The sequence below is a fragment of the Myotis myotis genome, unplaced genomic scaffold (genome assembly GCF_014108235.1).
Source record: "Myotis myotis isolate mMyoMyo1 unplaced genomic scaffold, mMyoMyo1.p scaffold_m19_p_7, whole genome shotgun sequence".
NCBI classification, from domain to species: Eukaryota; Metazoa; Chordata; class Mammalia; order Chiroptera; family Vespertilionidae; genus Myotis; species Myotis myotis.
This window is the reverse complement of record NW_023416379.1, coordinates 18,933,315-18,946,218: the sequence shown is the minus strand read 5'-3', so window position 1 is coordinate 18,946,218 and position 12,904 is coordinate 18,933,315. Positions and strand designations below refer to the sequence as shown.

Sequence of the window (12,904 nt, the reverse complement as noted above, 5' to 3'; positions counted from 1 at the left end):
ATAGCACTTCTCACATTGTGGATTATTTACCTAGAATAGCTAGTAAATTAAAGAATATGAACATTTTAGTGATGTTTAAATGTATGTTGATAATTTTTTCCTGTTATACCCAGTTTCTATTGATTGATGCATTCATTCTTTCAAATAAACAAAGACCTAATAAGTTCCTAATATTTACCAAGTAATATGTGAAAGACACATTTAGTCTCTGCTCAAATGATTTTAATCCACATTAAATGCTGGCCAGCATTAGGGACAACCAAGGACAACTGGCTTGTTTTACTTGTTTAAAAGTTTTATTGCATTTCTTTGATTTTTAGTCAGAAGATATCCTTGCTAGTATGCTGATTCCTTTTGAGAATTTCCTTTCCCTCTCTGTTTCCTCTCCCTTACTTCTCACCCATATAAATGCTGTTGGGCAAATTACTCAATCTGTAACTTTACTTCTGCATTGTCAAATGGGAGTAATAGCAGTAAAAATGTCATGGGATTGTGGTCTGAACTCAAGGAGACATTATATCTTCATGTTTCAATGATACATTATGCGTCGTAAGTCAGTGCTTAGCACACTGTAAGCACTCTTAAACGTTACCTGTTACTGTTTTTACTTCTAGGATAGAGAAAGTGAAATCAATCATCCATCAGTTGACTGATAAAATGGGCAAGATAAGAACCATGTGGACTTTGCTGTACCACTGTATGCCAATTTTTAAACAAGCTTTTTGTGCGTTTAAACAAACAAATCTACCCAGTCATGAACTTCCTTCACCTTTCTTTCAAGAATAGAAGAACAGATTAACTAGTATATAGATGGTGACTTTTTGTTTATATTTCCTGAAGCATGTTGTTGCTAAATTTTACAAAGTTCCGCTAAGTCCTTCAAAAGAAAAATATATATCCTTCAGTTTTTGTCATCTAGAATTTAGGAATATTCTTTAATCAAAGAAATAAGAACAGTGATGTACTGACAATTATAGGCTAATTAATTTTTTAAAAGTCTATGGTATGTCCTAAGGAAAAATGAACTTTATGCTGAATCAAATTGACAAGTGTCTGGCTAGTTTGCTAATGAGTCAGCCATAACACTCCAAATTCTGTTTAATCAAGCCTCTATTCTTACCAATTAAAACAAGCCTTTTCCTTCCTGATTATATTTATCTAGACACACATACATATACACATATATGTATATACATTCCAGTTTCTCTCTCTCTTTCTCTCTCTCTCTCTCTCTCTATATATATATATATACATTCCAGCTTTATATGTAAACTGGAATATATGTATTCCAGTTTTGTCATAATCCTGGTCATTAATAGAATATATTTAATTTGAATAAGGAATGTATGTCTTGGTAAATTTTGCTATATTGAATTGAACATTACATTGTGTTGATTTACAAAGGCTAAAGATAAAATGTATATCTGACAGATGTCAATTAATAGACTGTTTTAGGAATTGTATACAAGGCATCAATATTCTGAATGAAAATTGTGTATTCAGTTGTGATCACAACTATTTATGATATTTTACAAAAATGAATAAGTATGCACTATAGTTTTTTTTGTTTTTTTTTTCCAGAAGCAAGAAGTGTGGCATATGGTGAAGCCACTTGGAGCTGCTGGAGAAATAGCCAACTGCAAAAATACTTTACCGTCATAATAGGCAAATAGCATTATTTTCCTCCGGATGAAATCATTCCTTGCAGTTTTCAATATCGGTGTAAAGTCCTTTGTTAAATACTTATGTCTTAAAAAGCTACTAGATATTACAAACCAAACAAACCCCCTTTTCTCCTCCAGCAGACCTATGTGAAAGGAAAGGCTAGTAAGCCCCGATTCAGTTCTCAGGTTCTTCCTGAGCGAAGAAGTGCAAACAGGCCGGAAGGTTTCAGAACAACAGCGAAGTCAGTGAAGCAGAGAGCAAACCCAAAGATTCTGCAAATGACAAATAAACCAGGAAGGAGACGTGCCAGCTGTTCACACTGGAAAGTTACCGTACGTGTATTTTGGTTCGAGTTTTATTTTTACATGACGATGGAACAGTAAGTTTTCTCCGGGGGAAGGTGTCTTGTTCCTTATACATGAATAAGAAGCAGGGAATTATCCATGCAGGTGGATGTGACTTCGGGCGCTCTACCCCCTCCCACGCGCAGCCGCTCCGGTGGGACCTCCACCTGGGGGACCTGGGGGATCTGGGGGACCTGGGGGACCTGGCCCCAGCGCGCCTCTGCTTGGGCGGCGGCGGTCTGGCCACACGGCTTTCCAAACTGGCACCTCTCAAACTCCGCTTTCTGGGAGCGGACGGCGACCCCGGCCGGTCCCCTTTCCCGCCCGCGCTCCCTCCGAGCGGCGGCGGGCGGCGAACAAAGGCGGCGCGGGGCGAGGGGCGCGCGGCCGGGCTAGCGCGCGTCCCTCCGGCAGGAGGCGGCGGCGCCGCGCCCGAGCCCGCATTCCTCCGAAGCGCCCGGAGCCCGCGGGGCTACGTCATCCCCCGGCTCCGCCCCCGTCCCTCCCCGAGCAAAGTAACTCCTGGCGAACAGGAGCAGCCTCCTCCGAGCCATGGAGAGCCGCCGCCGCGGCCGCCCGGCGACGCGAGCGACCTCGGCGCCCCAGAGGTAGTTTGGCGCCCGCCGAGCAGGGAAAAGTGCCGGCGGGCGGCTGGGGACCTCCCGCTCGCGCCCCGCGAGGCCCGGCCGGCACCCCAGTCGTGGATTTCGCGGCGATCCTCCGGGCAGCTCTTGGCAAAGCTGCTTGAAACTTCTCCCAAAGTCGACATGGATCCAGCCGCGGCGGCGCTGCCCGCGCTGGTGGCGCTCTGGCTCCTCGCCCCGTGGCCTCTGCTGGGGTCGGCCCGCGGCCAGTTCTCCGCAGGTGAGTGGCCCCGATGCCTGCCCGGGCCCCGGAGGGGTGCAGAGGCTGCTCGCCAGGGCCAGAGGCTAGGACTTGGGGGGAAGCTCTCTCGGCCCGGGGTCGGGGGGCACAGGGCAGAGGGAGAGCTGTCCCCAGAGTTGGTGCCAGGTGGGCCCCGGGGCCCCGGGCTGGGCGCCACTCGGCGCAGGTAACTTTTGTCTCCGCGACCCATTGTTCCTCGCTGCGGGCGCGGGCTGGCTGGGCTGTGCGGGAGCGAGAGAGACATTGCTTTTCTCGGGAAACTGGAAGAAGCCCCGGTGTCCAGCGCAGGCTGCACGGAGCTGGGGGACGAGGGGAGAAAAAGTAGTTACGACTCCGGGGACGGCGACTCTGTTGCTCGTGGCGCACGGTTGTTGCTGTCGGCCACCTGGGTGTGCAAAAACATTTCCCCGGGAAGCCACGGCCAGAAACGTGGAGGCTCGGAAGGACTGACCTCGGCGCGCTTTGCCAGGTGCTTTTTGTCCCGGGAATAACCTCCCCTGACTATTGTCTAACTACTTCCCGGTCCCTGCCCCCGTCTCTCTCCCCTCCCCCGGCGTCCGGCAGCTCCTGGCTTTGCCCTTTGCGCGAGGGCACTGAGCGGAGCGGGTTCCGTGTGTTCATTGCATGTTTTGAAATAGGAGCCTGAGGATCCAGGCCGAGCGGTCCTGGGCAGCGAGGGCTGGGAGTGGGTCCGGGGAGCCTGACCCCGGTTTCGGGGCACAGCCATGCCCGGAGAGGGTCTGGGTGACTGGGACTGCACACGATTGCCGCCTGCTCGGAGTACCCCAAAGGAGGGATGTGGCGCGGTCCCTGGGGTTACCTGGAACCCTTGGTAAAGCCACTTCGGGGAGTCCAGGAAAACCGGTCTCTCCCGGCCCCGTCCTGTGTTCCCTTCCAGTTCTGTGATCCTTCCCGGCGGTTGCTTCTTTTCGTTCTCTCCTCTGGGGGCTCTGGAGTTTCACCAGGTGGACGCTGGGGAGCGGGCTCCCGGGCGCCGGGCTGCTTCCCGCCGATCCCAGCAACTTTCTGGCCCATCCCCCGGCTCAGCCTGGCTGGCGAGCGCATCTGCCGCCTGGTTGGCGGTGCAGATGGAGACGCCGAGGTGGCCGAGGGGCGCTGGAGAAGACCCGGGAAGCCACAGCCGCGCTCCTGGCGGAGGCCCTAGGACGCGGAGAACCAACTTACTTTGCACACGTCTGTTTCTCTCGTTGTTTTGGCTGCCCGGTTTCCAGGAAATAAACTCAGATCGTTGGGATCCGGAGTACTGTTTATTTCCCTTCCTTCCCCTCTCCCCTCTTTAGAACTCTATAAAAGGAGTTAGCGGATTCAGGCGTTGTCCACTCAGGCAGATGATGAAATGCAGCGTGTAGAGGAAAAGCTATGTATATGGGGGATGTATGCAGAGGACAATGGCTCTATGCAATGAATGAATGACCTGATGGCTTAGTTTAGTTCTTTCTGAAGTAAGCATTACTGCATGCACCTGTGACATATATTGCCCATTAGTATCGGCACCTGGGACCGTGCTTGATCTAAGACAGTCACTGTATGCAGACAAGTTGGAGTGGGTATTGATTTCTCCACAGTGTTTATCCCTGCAGGGAGAGCCTATGGTTGAAAAAGCATGTAGTTTGTTCATTGAAAGTTTGAATTCTACCATCTGCATGAATAAATTTACATGTATTCTAGAGTTGCAACAGTTAATGTCTCAACAGCTGATGGCTGTATTTTCAGCAGTAAAGAAACTTTTCTTCTGTTTTCAAATGTTATTTACCCTTTTAACGAGAGAGTAAATATTAAATTTCCTCCAGCAGAGTGTCCATCAGATATCGCTAATGAACAATTGTTTTCCTAGACATGCAGTTCAAGTAAGTTGACTAAACATGCCTGGTGTTTCTGTAGAGACAAAGCAAAGCATTTGACTTTATGTTACATTTTAAGTAAAAGAATGAACAATCCTAATATGCAGTTCCCCCTGAACTGTATCTCAAAATTTTGCCACTCAGGATTTACATATTTGTCCAGAAATTAATGCCTTTGATTCCACAGTTTAAAGTCAGGTTGTGGATTTGCCTTTCTCCATAAATTAAAAGTTTATTTAGCAAAAAAAAAAAAAAAAAAAAAAAAAAAAAAATCCATTTTCTAGCTATCATAAGTCATTTGGTGTCCTATTGTATCAGCCTTTTTGGCAGTCAGATTTGTTGCATAGACATAGATTGAGATTGGCATGTGTTATTTCTTGCTGATTTTCTGATATTCCTTAAATGAGGAACTTTTATTTTGAGAGACATTTAAATAAAAGCGCTTTAAAGTCTAAAATGAATATGTATTAACAGAATTTTAAAATAACCTGTTTCGTGTATTTTTAAAATCATACCCATTTAGGCCAATTTAGCACTTTTAGATCATATGTGGTTTCTAATGTAGTAAATTTCAAAAGCAAATTTTGAAAAACGGGATTGTTAGATCTTTGATGTAGGTACTCATCCGGTATACTTTGTTTAATCACAAATTTAAGAATATTTTCATCATTGTGACTTTAGTCTTAGCTTTTAGAGTTAAAGTGTAAAACTATTGCTTGGTGAGCCTCTTTCAAACCAGAACTGCCTATAAGTATCAACTTATATTCTTTCAACTTAATCTCTCACTTAAAATGAGAGATTTCCTCAGTGTCATATATTACATCTGGGGAAACTGAGGCATAGAAGCACAAAGATGTATTGAAGTTTATTCATTGGGTTGTGTAACTGTCATCTCTTGATGTCATGATGTAAGAAAGTTTTCTGTACTAGGACTCTGATGACTGACAAACCCAGTCACAGATGAGGTAACTTAGAAACTCAACTTGCTCATCTGTAAAATGGGGATAATAAAATGCATTCTGACCTTTCCACATGGTTTTGATGAGGGTCATATAAAATAGTTTATGTGAACTGGCACTGTAAATTATAAACCATTTTGCAGCTGTCTGGGCTGTAATCATACATTAAAGTAGCTATGTGCCTTGACTTCTGTCTTTACGTACTCCTGCTCTATCTTCTAGTGAGTATAGGCTGTTCAGGTTGTTTCTCTGTGTGTCCCACTCGGCCAGGCACTTATTTTAATCATTATTAAACATCAACATCCTAGATTGGCCAGGCCATAATTTCACAGTGAGAAAAATTATCTTTTAATTTTTACTTATCTCATATAAATCTTGAGTTAAATCTGGGGAAGAGTCATTATTGATTCCCTATATATTCTAGCTAATATATTCTAAGTCCATTTTCTTAGCTGTTAGTTCAATTAACTGTTGGTTGTTCAGCTTTTTGATTTCAGCGTGGAGAAAAATATGCAGCTTTTTTGTTGCAGTCTTACCAGTGACCTAGAGAGGGACTATTGTCTCTCTGGTATGATGTGAGCCTGGAGTGCAGCTCAGGATCCTGCCTTGAATCTGATTCTGGCATGGCACACTGTAAGGGGCACTCACTGGGCTCCTTAGTCCCTGCCACTAAGCAGGGCCCCTTTCCTGGGATCTGACTCCTGGATGTCTTGGTAGGTGAAGTTAATATCTCTTACACGTATTTCCCACTAGGACATTATATCAGAGACAGCTTGTATTAAGGTTTACCTTTTGGTCTTCTGGTTTGGATTGGCCACAATCCGTCAGTCTCTCAATTCATTAAAACTCCAAATTCTAAGCCCTAGCAATAAAGTGTACCTGGTTATTTCCGGGACTGGTCTTTGTCTCACTGGTCTTCTTATGTTCCACTCTGTTGATTTTCCTAGATTGCAAGATGTCATTTTGTGCCTGGCCTACCCAGACGGGAGAGGCAGCTCTGGCTGCAATTGGGCTTTGGCATGTGTGCTGCTGACAGCTCTTCTCTTTGTATTCATAAATGTGAATTTCAAAGATAAATCAGGCCCGGTGCCACTGCTCCCCTCTCCCACACTCCTTCCCACTCTTCTCTGGCAGCAACAAAGCCCCACATGCACGTACACAAAATCACAGCCTTTTCGTTTTCACCAAATACCTTTTAGTGCTGGGCGCTCTTAAAACGGGAAAATATGACTCAACCACTACCCAGGGCAAACACAAATCCTCCTACCAAATCGTTTTTTTAAATATGCTTTTATTGATTTCAGAGAGGAAGGGAGAGGGAGAGAGAGATAGAAACATCAATGATGAGAGAGAATCATTGATCAGCTGCTTCCTGCAGGCCTCCCACTGGGGATGGAGCCCGCAATCCAGGCACATTCCCTGACTGGGAATCGAGCCATGACCTCCTGGTTCATAGGTTGACCCTCAACCACTGAGCCACGCTGGCTAGGCCTACCAATTTTTATATTTCTAGCAGTGATGGCTTACTACACATTATTATGGCCTTAAAAATTTTAATTCATGTAATAGGGTCCTGTTTAGAGAAACTGTGCTGTTGCCTTCTAGTCCTTTTGAAGTACAGGGTTCTAGGTCTGCTCAGGGTGGTATTAAAGACAGTGTACAACGCGATAAGTATGCATCTGCTCCGCAGAGGCACAGAAGATGCCGATGTCATCTGTCCAGTGCTGTTCCCATTTCCCCTACTTGTTCTTTATGCAGGGCCGGAAGTCAGGGATTCTGGAAGACTAAGAGCAGGAAACAGAAAGTTTACAGATTGTTCTTAAAGAAATAAACAAAGGATGCTGGGGGTATGTAGGCACATGTGTGAGTGTGTGTGTGTGTGATCTTTTATTTACTTTTCTAAAGAGGAAAAAAAGACTTACTTTGACTTGTTTATTGGAATCATCCTTTGCCTTTGTCCAAACACTTTCATTTCTAAAAATTTCCCTCTGTGTATTCCTCTCAGACTCTCCCCTTTGATCATGTATATTCGGCGTGTGTTCCTCTCTCAAGTGCTTTTGACTTGTTTTTTATCAAAACTCATATGTTGTTTGTCATGGTTACAGAATAATGGTATTTTATCATATCATGACATGTTTTAAACTGATATTTGATGACAAAGTGAGCAAGTACGTCAATCAGGCTAATTTTTATTTCAATTAGAGCCAAAAAGAAACTTGCACACCCATAAAATAATTTTGTAATGTCACAAAAGATGTATTTGTTTGTGCTTATATAGCTCTGAATGGAAGAGAAATGTTATATTCCTTTTTGTAAATGGAAATAGAAATTTTGAGTGCCACATTGCTGGTACTCATGTATTTTGAGATACATGAGGTAAGTTACGTACAGCTATGCTTTGGAAAACATTAAAAAAAATATGTTTGAATGTTTGATATCAATGCAAACTCTAGGGGTGGTTTATAAACTTTAAACTCCATCTTAATGAAAATATGTTTAGGAAAAATTTTCTTAAAGAAACATAGTTCCCCGTGTAATGTTTTATTAGTTCCATAAAGATTCTGTTGTGAGAGCTATGTTTGCTTTCTGTGGCATACTGGTGGGAATTCTTTTGGTTTGCAGCTAATATTCTAGTAATAAAACTAAATTTGCATAAGTAAAAAAAAACCCAGTTTTGTGGAGGGTTGTCAGATTGTTGAGGTTCTGGGAAAACATCAGTTCGGGATGTAAGGATCGCATTGACCGCATTGTGGAACATTGCCATTTCCCCACTTAACTCAGTCCGGACGTTTTGGCATTCTTTTCTGTGTGTTGATAATCTATAAAAATTACAAGTGGCTTATTTTGTCACTTACCATTGTTTTGGGAGCAAATTAAGTAGTCCTTAATGAAATAATCCATGTTTCCACTTTATAGGATTGTAGAGCTCTGTTAGTAAAAATGATGACTAGGGCAGTGCTGGTGGAACCTGCTACAGGTATCATTCTATAAATTATTTTACTAAGAGGAACTTGGAAATAAAGCCAAATAAAACAGTGCCTACTTGAGTGTGTTTGCATTTATTTGCTGGGAAAGGTGAAAGATGTAAATATGTATTTACACACACATATACATACACACATCTTAATAGTGATAGAACTTCATTGTCCAAAGGTTCAGGTTACAAGGAAGCTAAGGACATCTAGAGATGGGGGTCAAGCCCCTATACTTATATTTTTAAAAAGAATATTGGACTTAGGTAATTATTTTCTGTGTTTCATAGATGAAAAAACTGAAATGGAAGATAAGTGAACTGTATAGTATATACTATACTATGCTCTACTTTTAATGAAAATATAATAACTCTCCTTCCAGATGGGAATCTATTTATATAAACCCTTCCCAATGCAGCCTGCTCCTTAACCAGCTGGTTGTAGGCTGACTCTCCAAACCTGGTCCAGGGCAGCAGCTGACCAGCTACAGAAATACCCCTAATCCTTGTTTGGCAGTGGGGTGACTTAGCAGCTGTAAGTGGCAGACTGGTCACAGGTCCTTGACATGATTTGCCTTAGGGCCGTCAGCAAATTCAAGAGTAGAGAGGAAGCCTTTCTAAGCGCCCTCACTGCCCACCTAGGGGGTGATAGCTGATAACTTCATGGTCGTTGGACCCCTCAATTGCAAAGGGCCCTAGACTTCTGCTACTGGAATTGTGTGGTTAGTGGACCAGCAGTATTCACTCACCTGGAAACTTGTGATGGTCTTGTGATGACCTATCAGAGCCCACCCAGACTCTGCATTTTAATAAAATCCTCAGGTGATTTGCTTGAACATATAATTTTGAGAAACACTAGGATGACAAAAAACACACAAAAAAACCAACTCAGCTTGAAAATAATTGCCACATGCACTTTACTGTAGAATTGTAAGAGTATTGTGCAAGGATTAATTACAACATGAAACAGATTTCCCTGGAATTAATATTTCTGATCAGTATTTACTTAATTATAATTTAACACTCTACACACATCAAAACAACAATACTCTGCAGGTTTTTAAAGAGTACTCAGACAGTTTTGAGAGAAGGATTTTTATAAGAGAATAAAAATAAAGCTAAATAGTTTTGGTTATAAACTTGTTGTATAAGCATATTTGAAGGTAAACATATTATCCAAGGAGCCAAACATGATATATGCTAATCATTGATATGCGTATTTATATGTTGATACAGGAAATAGTATTCCCTCTGACACTACTAGTGGCGGCAGTTTCTTGTTTTATATTTCTCTCTTTTTTTTAAAATATATTTTATTGATTTCTTACAGAGAGGAAGGGAGAGGGATCGAGAGTTAGAAACATCGATGAGAGAGAAACATCGATCAGCTGCCTCCTGCACACCCCCTACTGGGGATGTGCCCGCAACCAAGGTACATGCCCTTGACCGGAATCGAACCTGGGACCCTTGAGTCCACAGGCCGACGCTCTATCCACTGAGCCAAACCGGTTAGGGCTATTTCTCTTTTTTTTTCTAAGGATAATTTAAGTGTCTTTGTAATAAGGAGCTCATTGATAGGCCAAATATAGTGAATAGGAATGAGATAGAATACATTCACTATCACTGGAGTTCTTTTTGCTATGTTTTGTGTTCATATTTAAGAACAGATATTCTTGTCAGTTCTCTCAAGAGAAAAATTATGATGTAATAGACAGTGCACACTATTCATGTCAAAACACAATTTTACTTGCATTTTTAGCTTGCTTTAGCATTCTTTTGGAAATGAATTCTCCCAGAAGACCTAATTGCCTTCTTATTAATGAGCCTGTAAGTGTGTTTTGTTACCATTTACTGTTCTAAATGTGTCTAGGTTTGCTAGTTGTTTCAACATTGAAGTCTGATTAAATCACAACTGCTATATTTGTTTTTGCCATTTGCTAGCGATTCAGAAAATATTGGCATAATGACACCGTCATGGCAGAGACTAATGGAAAACAAGTAGTATAAATTAATGTTAACCCATAGTAGTTGATTGTATTGTGCTATTATTGAGAGCTGGAGTTTAGGGTCTGATACTGTAAATGAAAACCTGCTTACACTGTATTGTTCAAAACATGAAAACAATAGTTCTGGTTAATGAATAAGCTATAAGGCAAGACTTTTTACACCGACCTATGTTAGATATTGGTGTTTAAAGGAAGAGGGTTCATTGAGGACAGATCAGTGTTAGAGAACTTGGTAATGGATAGAAACTCTGAAAGGTACTTCCTTACATGTTCAAGGACCTTAGTGTCTGAAGGCTTTGACTTGTTACTTTTTCTAATTTTAAAATTCTAGAACTTGACTTTTGTATTAGTTCTCTAATTTTATTATTGTTAGCAGTAATCCATTTTATCTATTCTCTTACACATTGGAGAGCAGAGATTTCCTGAAAGCAATTGCAAAAACAATAGACGCTGCCATTTATTGAGTGCCTATGACCTTCCAGGTCTTATGATCAATGTTTTACATAATTTAAAATTCTCATGATAATTCTTTGATATTGAAAGCATCTTCATTTTGCAAACTGAGGCCAAAGAGAGGTTAAGTAATACCTTGCCTTAGATGACAGCAAGAGGAACTAGTAGAGCCAGATTCATTATTGAGTATATACACATGTGTAACAATTAGACATGTTTTGGGTTGCATACTGTCAGAAAGTGCAACCCAGACTGCTTGCAACAAAAGGGGAATTATCGTGTCCTCCAGCTGACAGTCAAGATGGAGCTTGACTTAGGAGTTCACATAATTCCTTTGGGACATGCTCTCTCTCTGCCTGCTCAACTTAATTCGGGGGAGGGGTGGGGCAGGCTCCAGGACCTTTGTTCTGAGGGCCCATATTTAGAAACCAGGTAGGTTCAGCAGCTCCCAAGCCACAATATCCCAGGTTCTAGTCTGTTAGGAAAATATGAACTTATATGCAGGTTGCACCTGAAAAGGCCCTGAGGTTCACTCTGAATCAAATGGATCGTGTGTCCAGCCCATGACTGAGGGAAAGTCTGTGTGCTGTAGGTCCTCAGCCAGGTCATACGGACTGGTGTGTGTGTGTGTGTGGGGGGGGGGGTGGGGGGGTGGGTAAAAGGGGGTTGGGGGGAGGGAGGTGGTGGAGGAATTTGGATCAAATCATCAGTTGTCATCATAGAGGAGATTGGGTTGTGGAAAGGCAACCAAACTACAGTCTGCTTGTTAAATAATGTGTGAGCAATAAAAGCAAAGAAAGAGGAAGTTGCCACCTGTGGGTATTTATAATCCTTCTGAGGGGAAGGAAGGAGATGGTAGGGAAAAGACAGATCAGATGGTTCTCAGCTCTGGACCACTAGGTGGTAACATCAGGAAGACATGGTGGCCTCAGCCTTAGTCTCCAAGGGGAAGGGGCTGGAGGAGGAAGAGGCAAGAGGCAAATTGCACATGGACATTACAGATGAGCTGTTCATAATTTAGGGAATTTTTTTTGGGGGGGGTTTCCCTTTTAAACCCTGATTTAAAGTACACATTTTATTATATTCATTGTCTTAGTGTTGAATAAGTCTAACATTAAAAATGGACAGAACTTTGCCCAAAGTCATACAGCTTGGAAGAACTTGAGTTCAAACTCAAGATTTCTATTTTTAGGTCATTGTTGTTACCACATACACATTGTTTTTGCTTAATGGTAATTTATATAGATAATTATTGTTCAAGGTCTTCTTTAATTATTTTGGTTTTACAATCTGAAGTTGTAAAACACTGTTTCCAAATGCAAACCTGACTTAATGATTGGCTTTGTTTAGAACAGTAATCCAAATATGAGGTGATAATATTCGATATCTCAGAGAAGAACTGCTTGTTTGCATGTATACATGTATTTATTTTTAACAGAAGCCAGAGGATAAGCTAAGCTGTGACAAATGATCCTAATTGAATAAAACCTAGTAACTCTTCACTTTGGAAACTAATTTTGAAAAACTCCAGAGGTGGAGGTAAACTTGTTTATGATTTTGACCTTCTCACCTCTCTCTTCTGCCTAACTTTATGACATCTGAACAACATGGGATATTCGCCAGAGTGGCTGTAAGGAGGTACTGAATAATGAATAAAATGTAGAGAAGTAGCAGCTCTTGGCCCAGCCCTCCCTTCCCTCCAGTGAGAGATTTAGCTGGCCTGTAGTTAGAGACACGTCTGTGCTAGTGTCGGAAAGCT

At 42.4% G+C, this 12,904-nt stretch overlaps 1 protein-coding gene across 8 annotated transcripts in view; it reads left to right on the top strand.

Moving 5' to 3' along the window:
* Window positions 1-2,484: 2,484 nt before the first annotated feature.
* Window positions 2,485-12,904, top strand: part of PTPRK (protein tyrosine phosphatase receptor type K) — a 482,252-nt gene continuing 471,832 nt past the window's right edge. For 5 of the 8 annotated variants that reach the window (XM_036318388.1, XM_036318394.1, XM_036318393.1 and 2 more), the window contains exon 1: window positions 2,527-2,873. In XM_036318388.1, the coding sequence (XP_036174281.1) occupies window positions 2,777-2,873 (97 nt within the window). In that variant the 5' untranslated portion in view covers window positions 2,527-2,776. Of the gene's footprint in view, window positions 2,874-12,904 lie in introns of all 8 variants that reach the window. The other 3 variants (XM_036318389.1, XM_036318391.1, XM_036318395.1) reach the window with 1 other exon arrangement.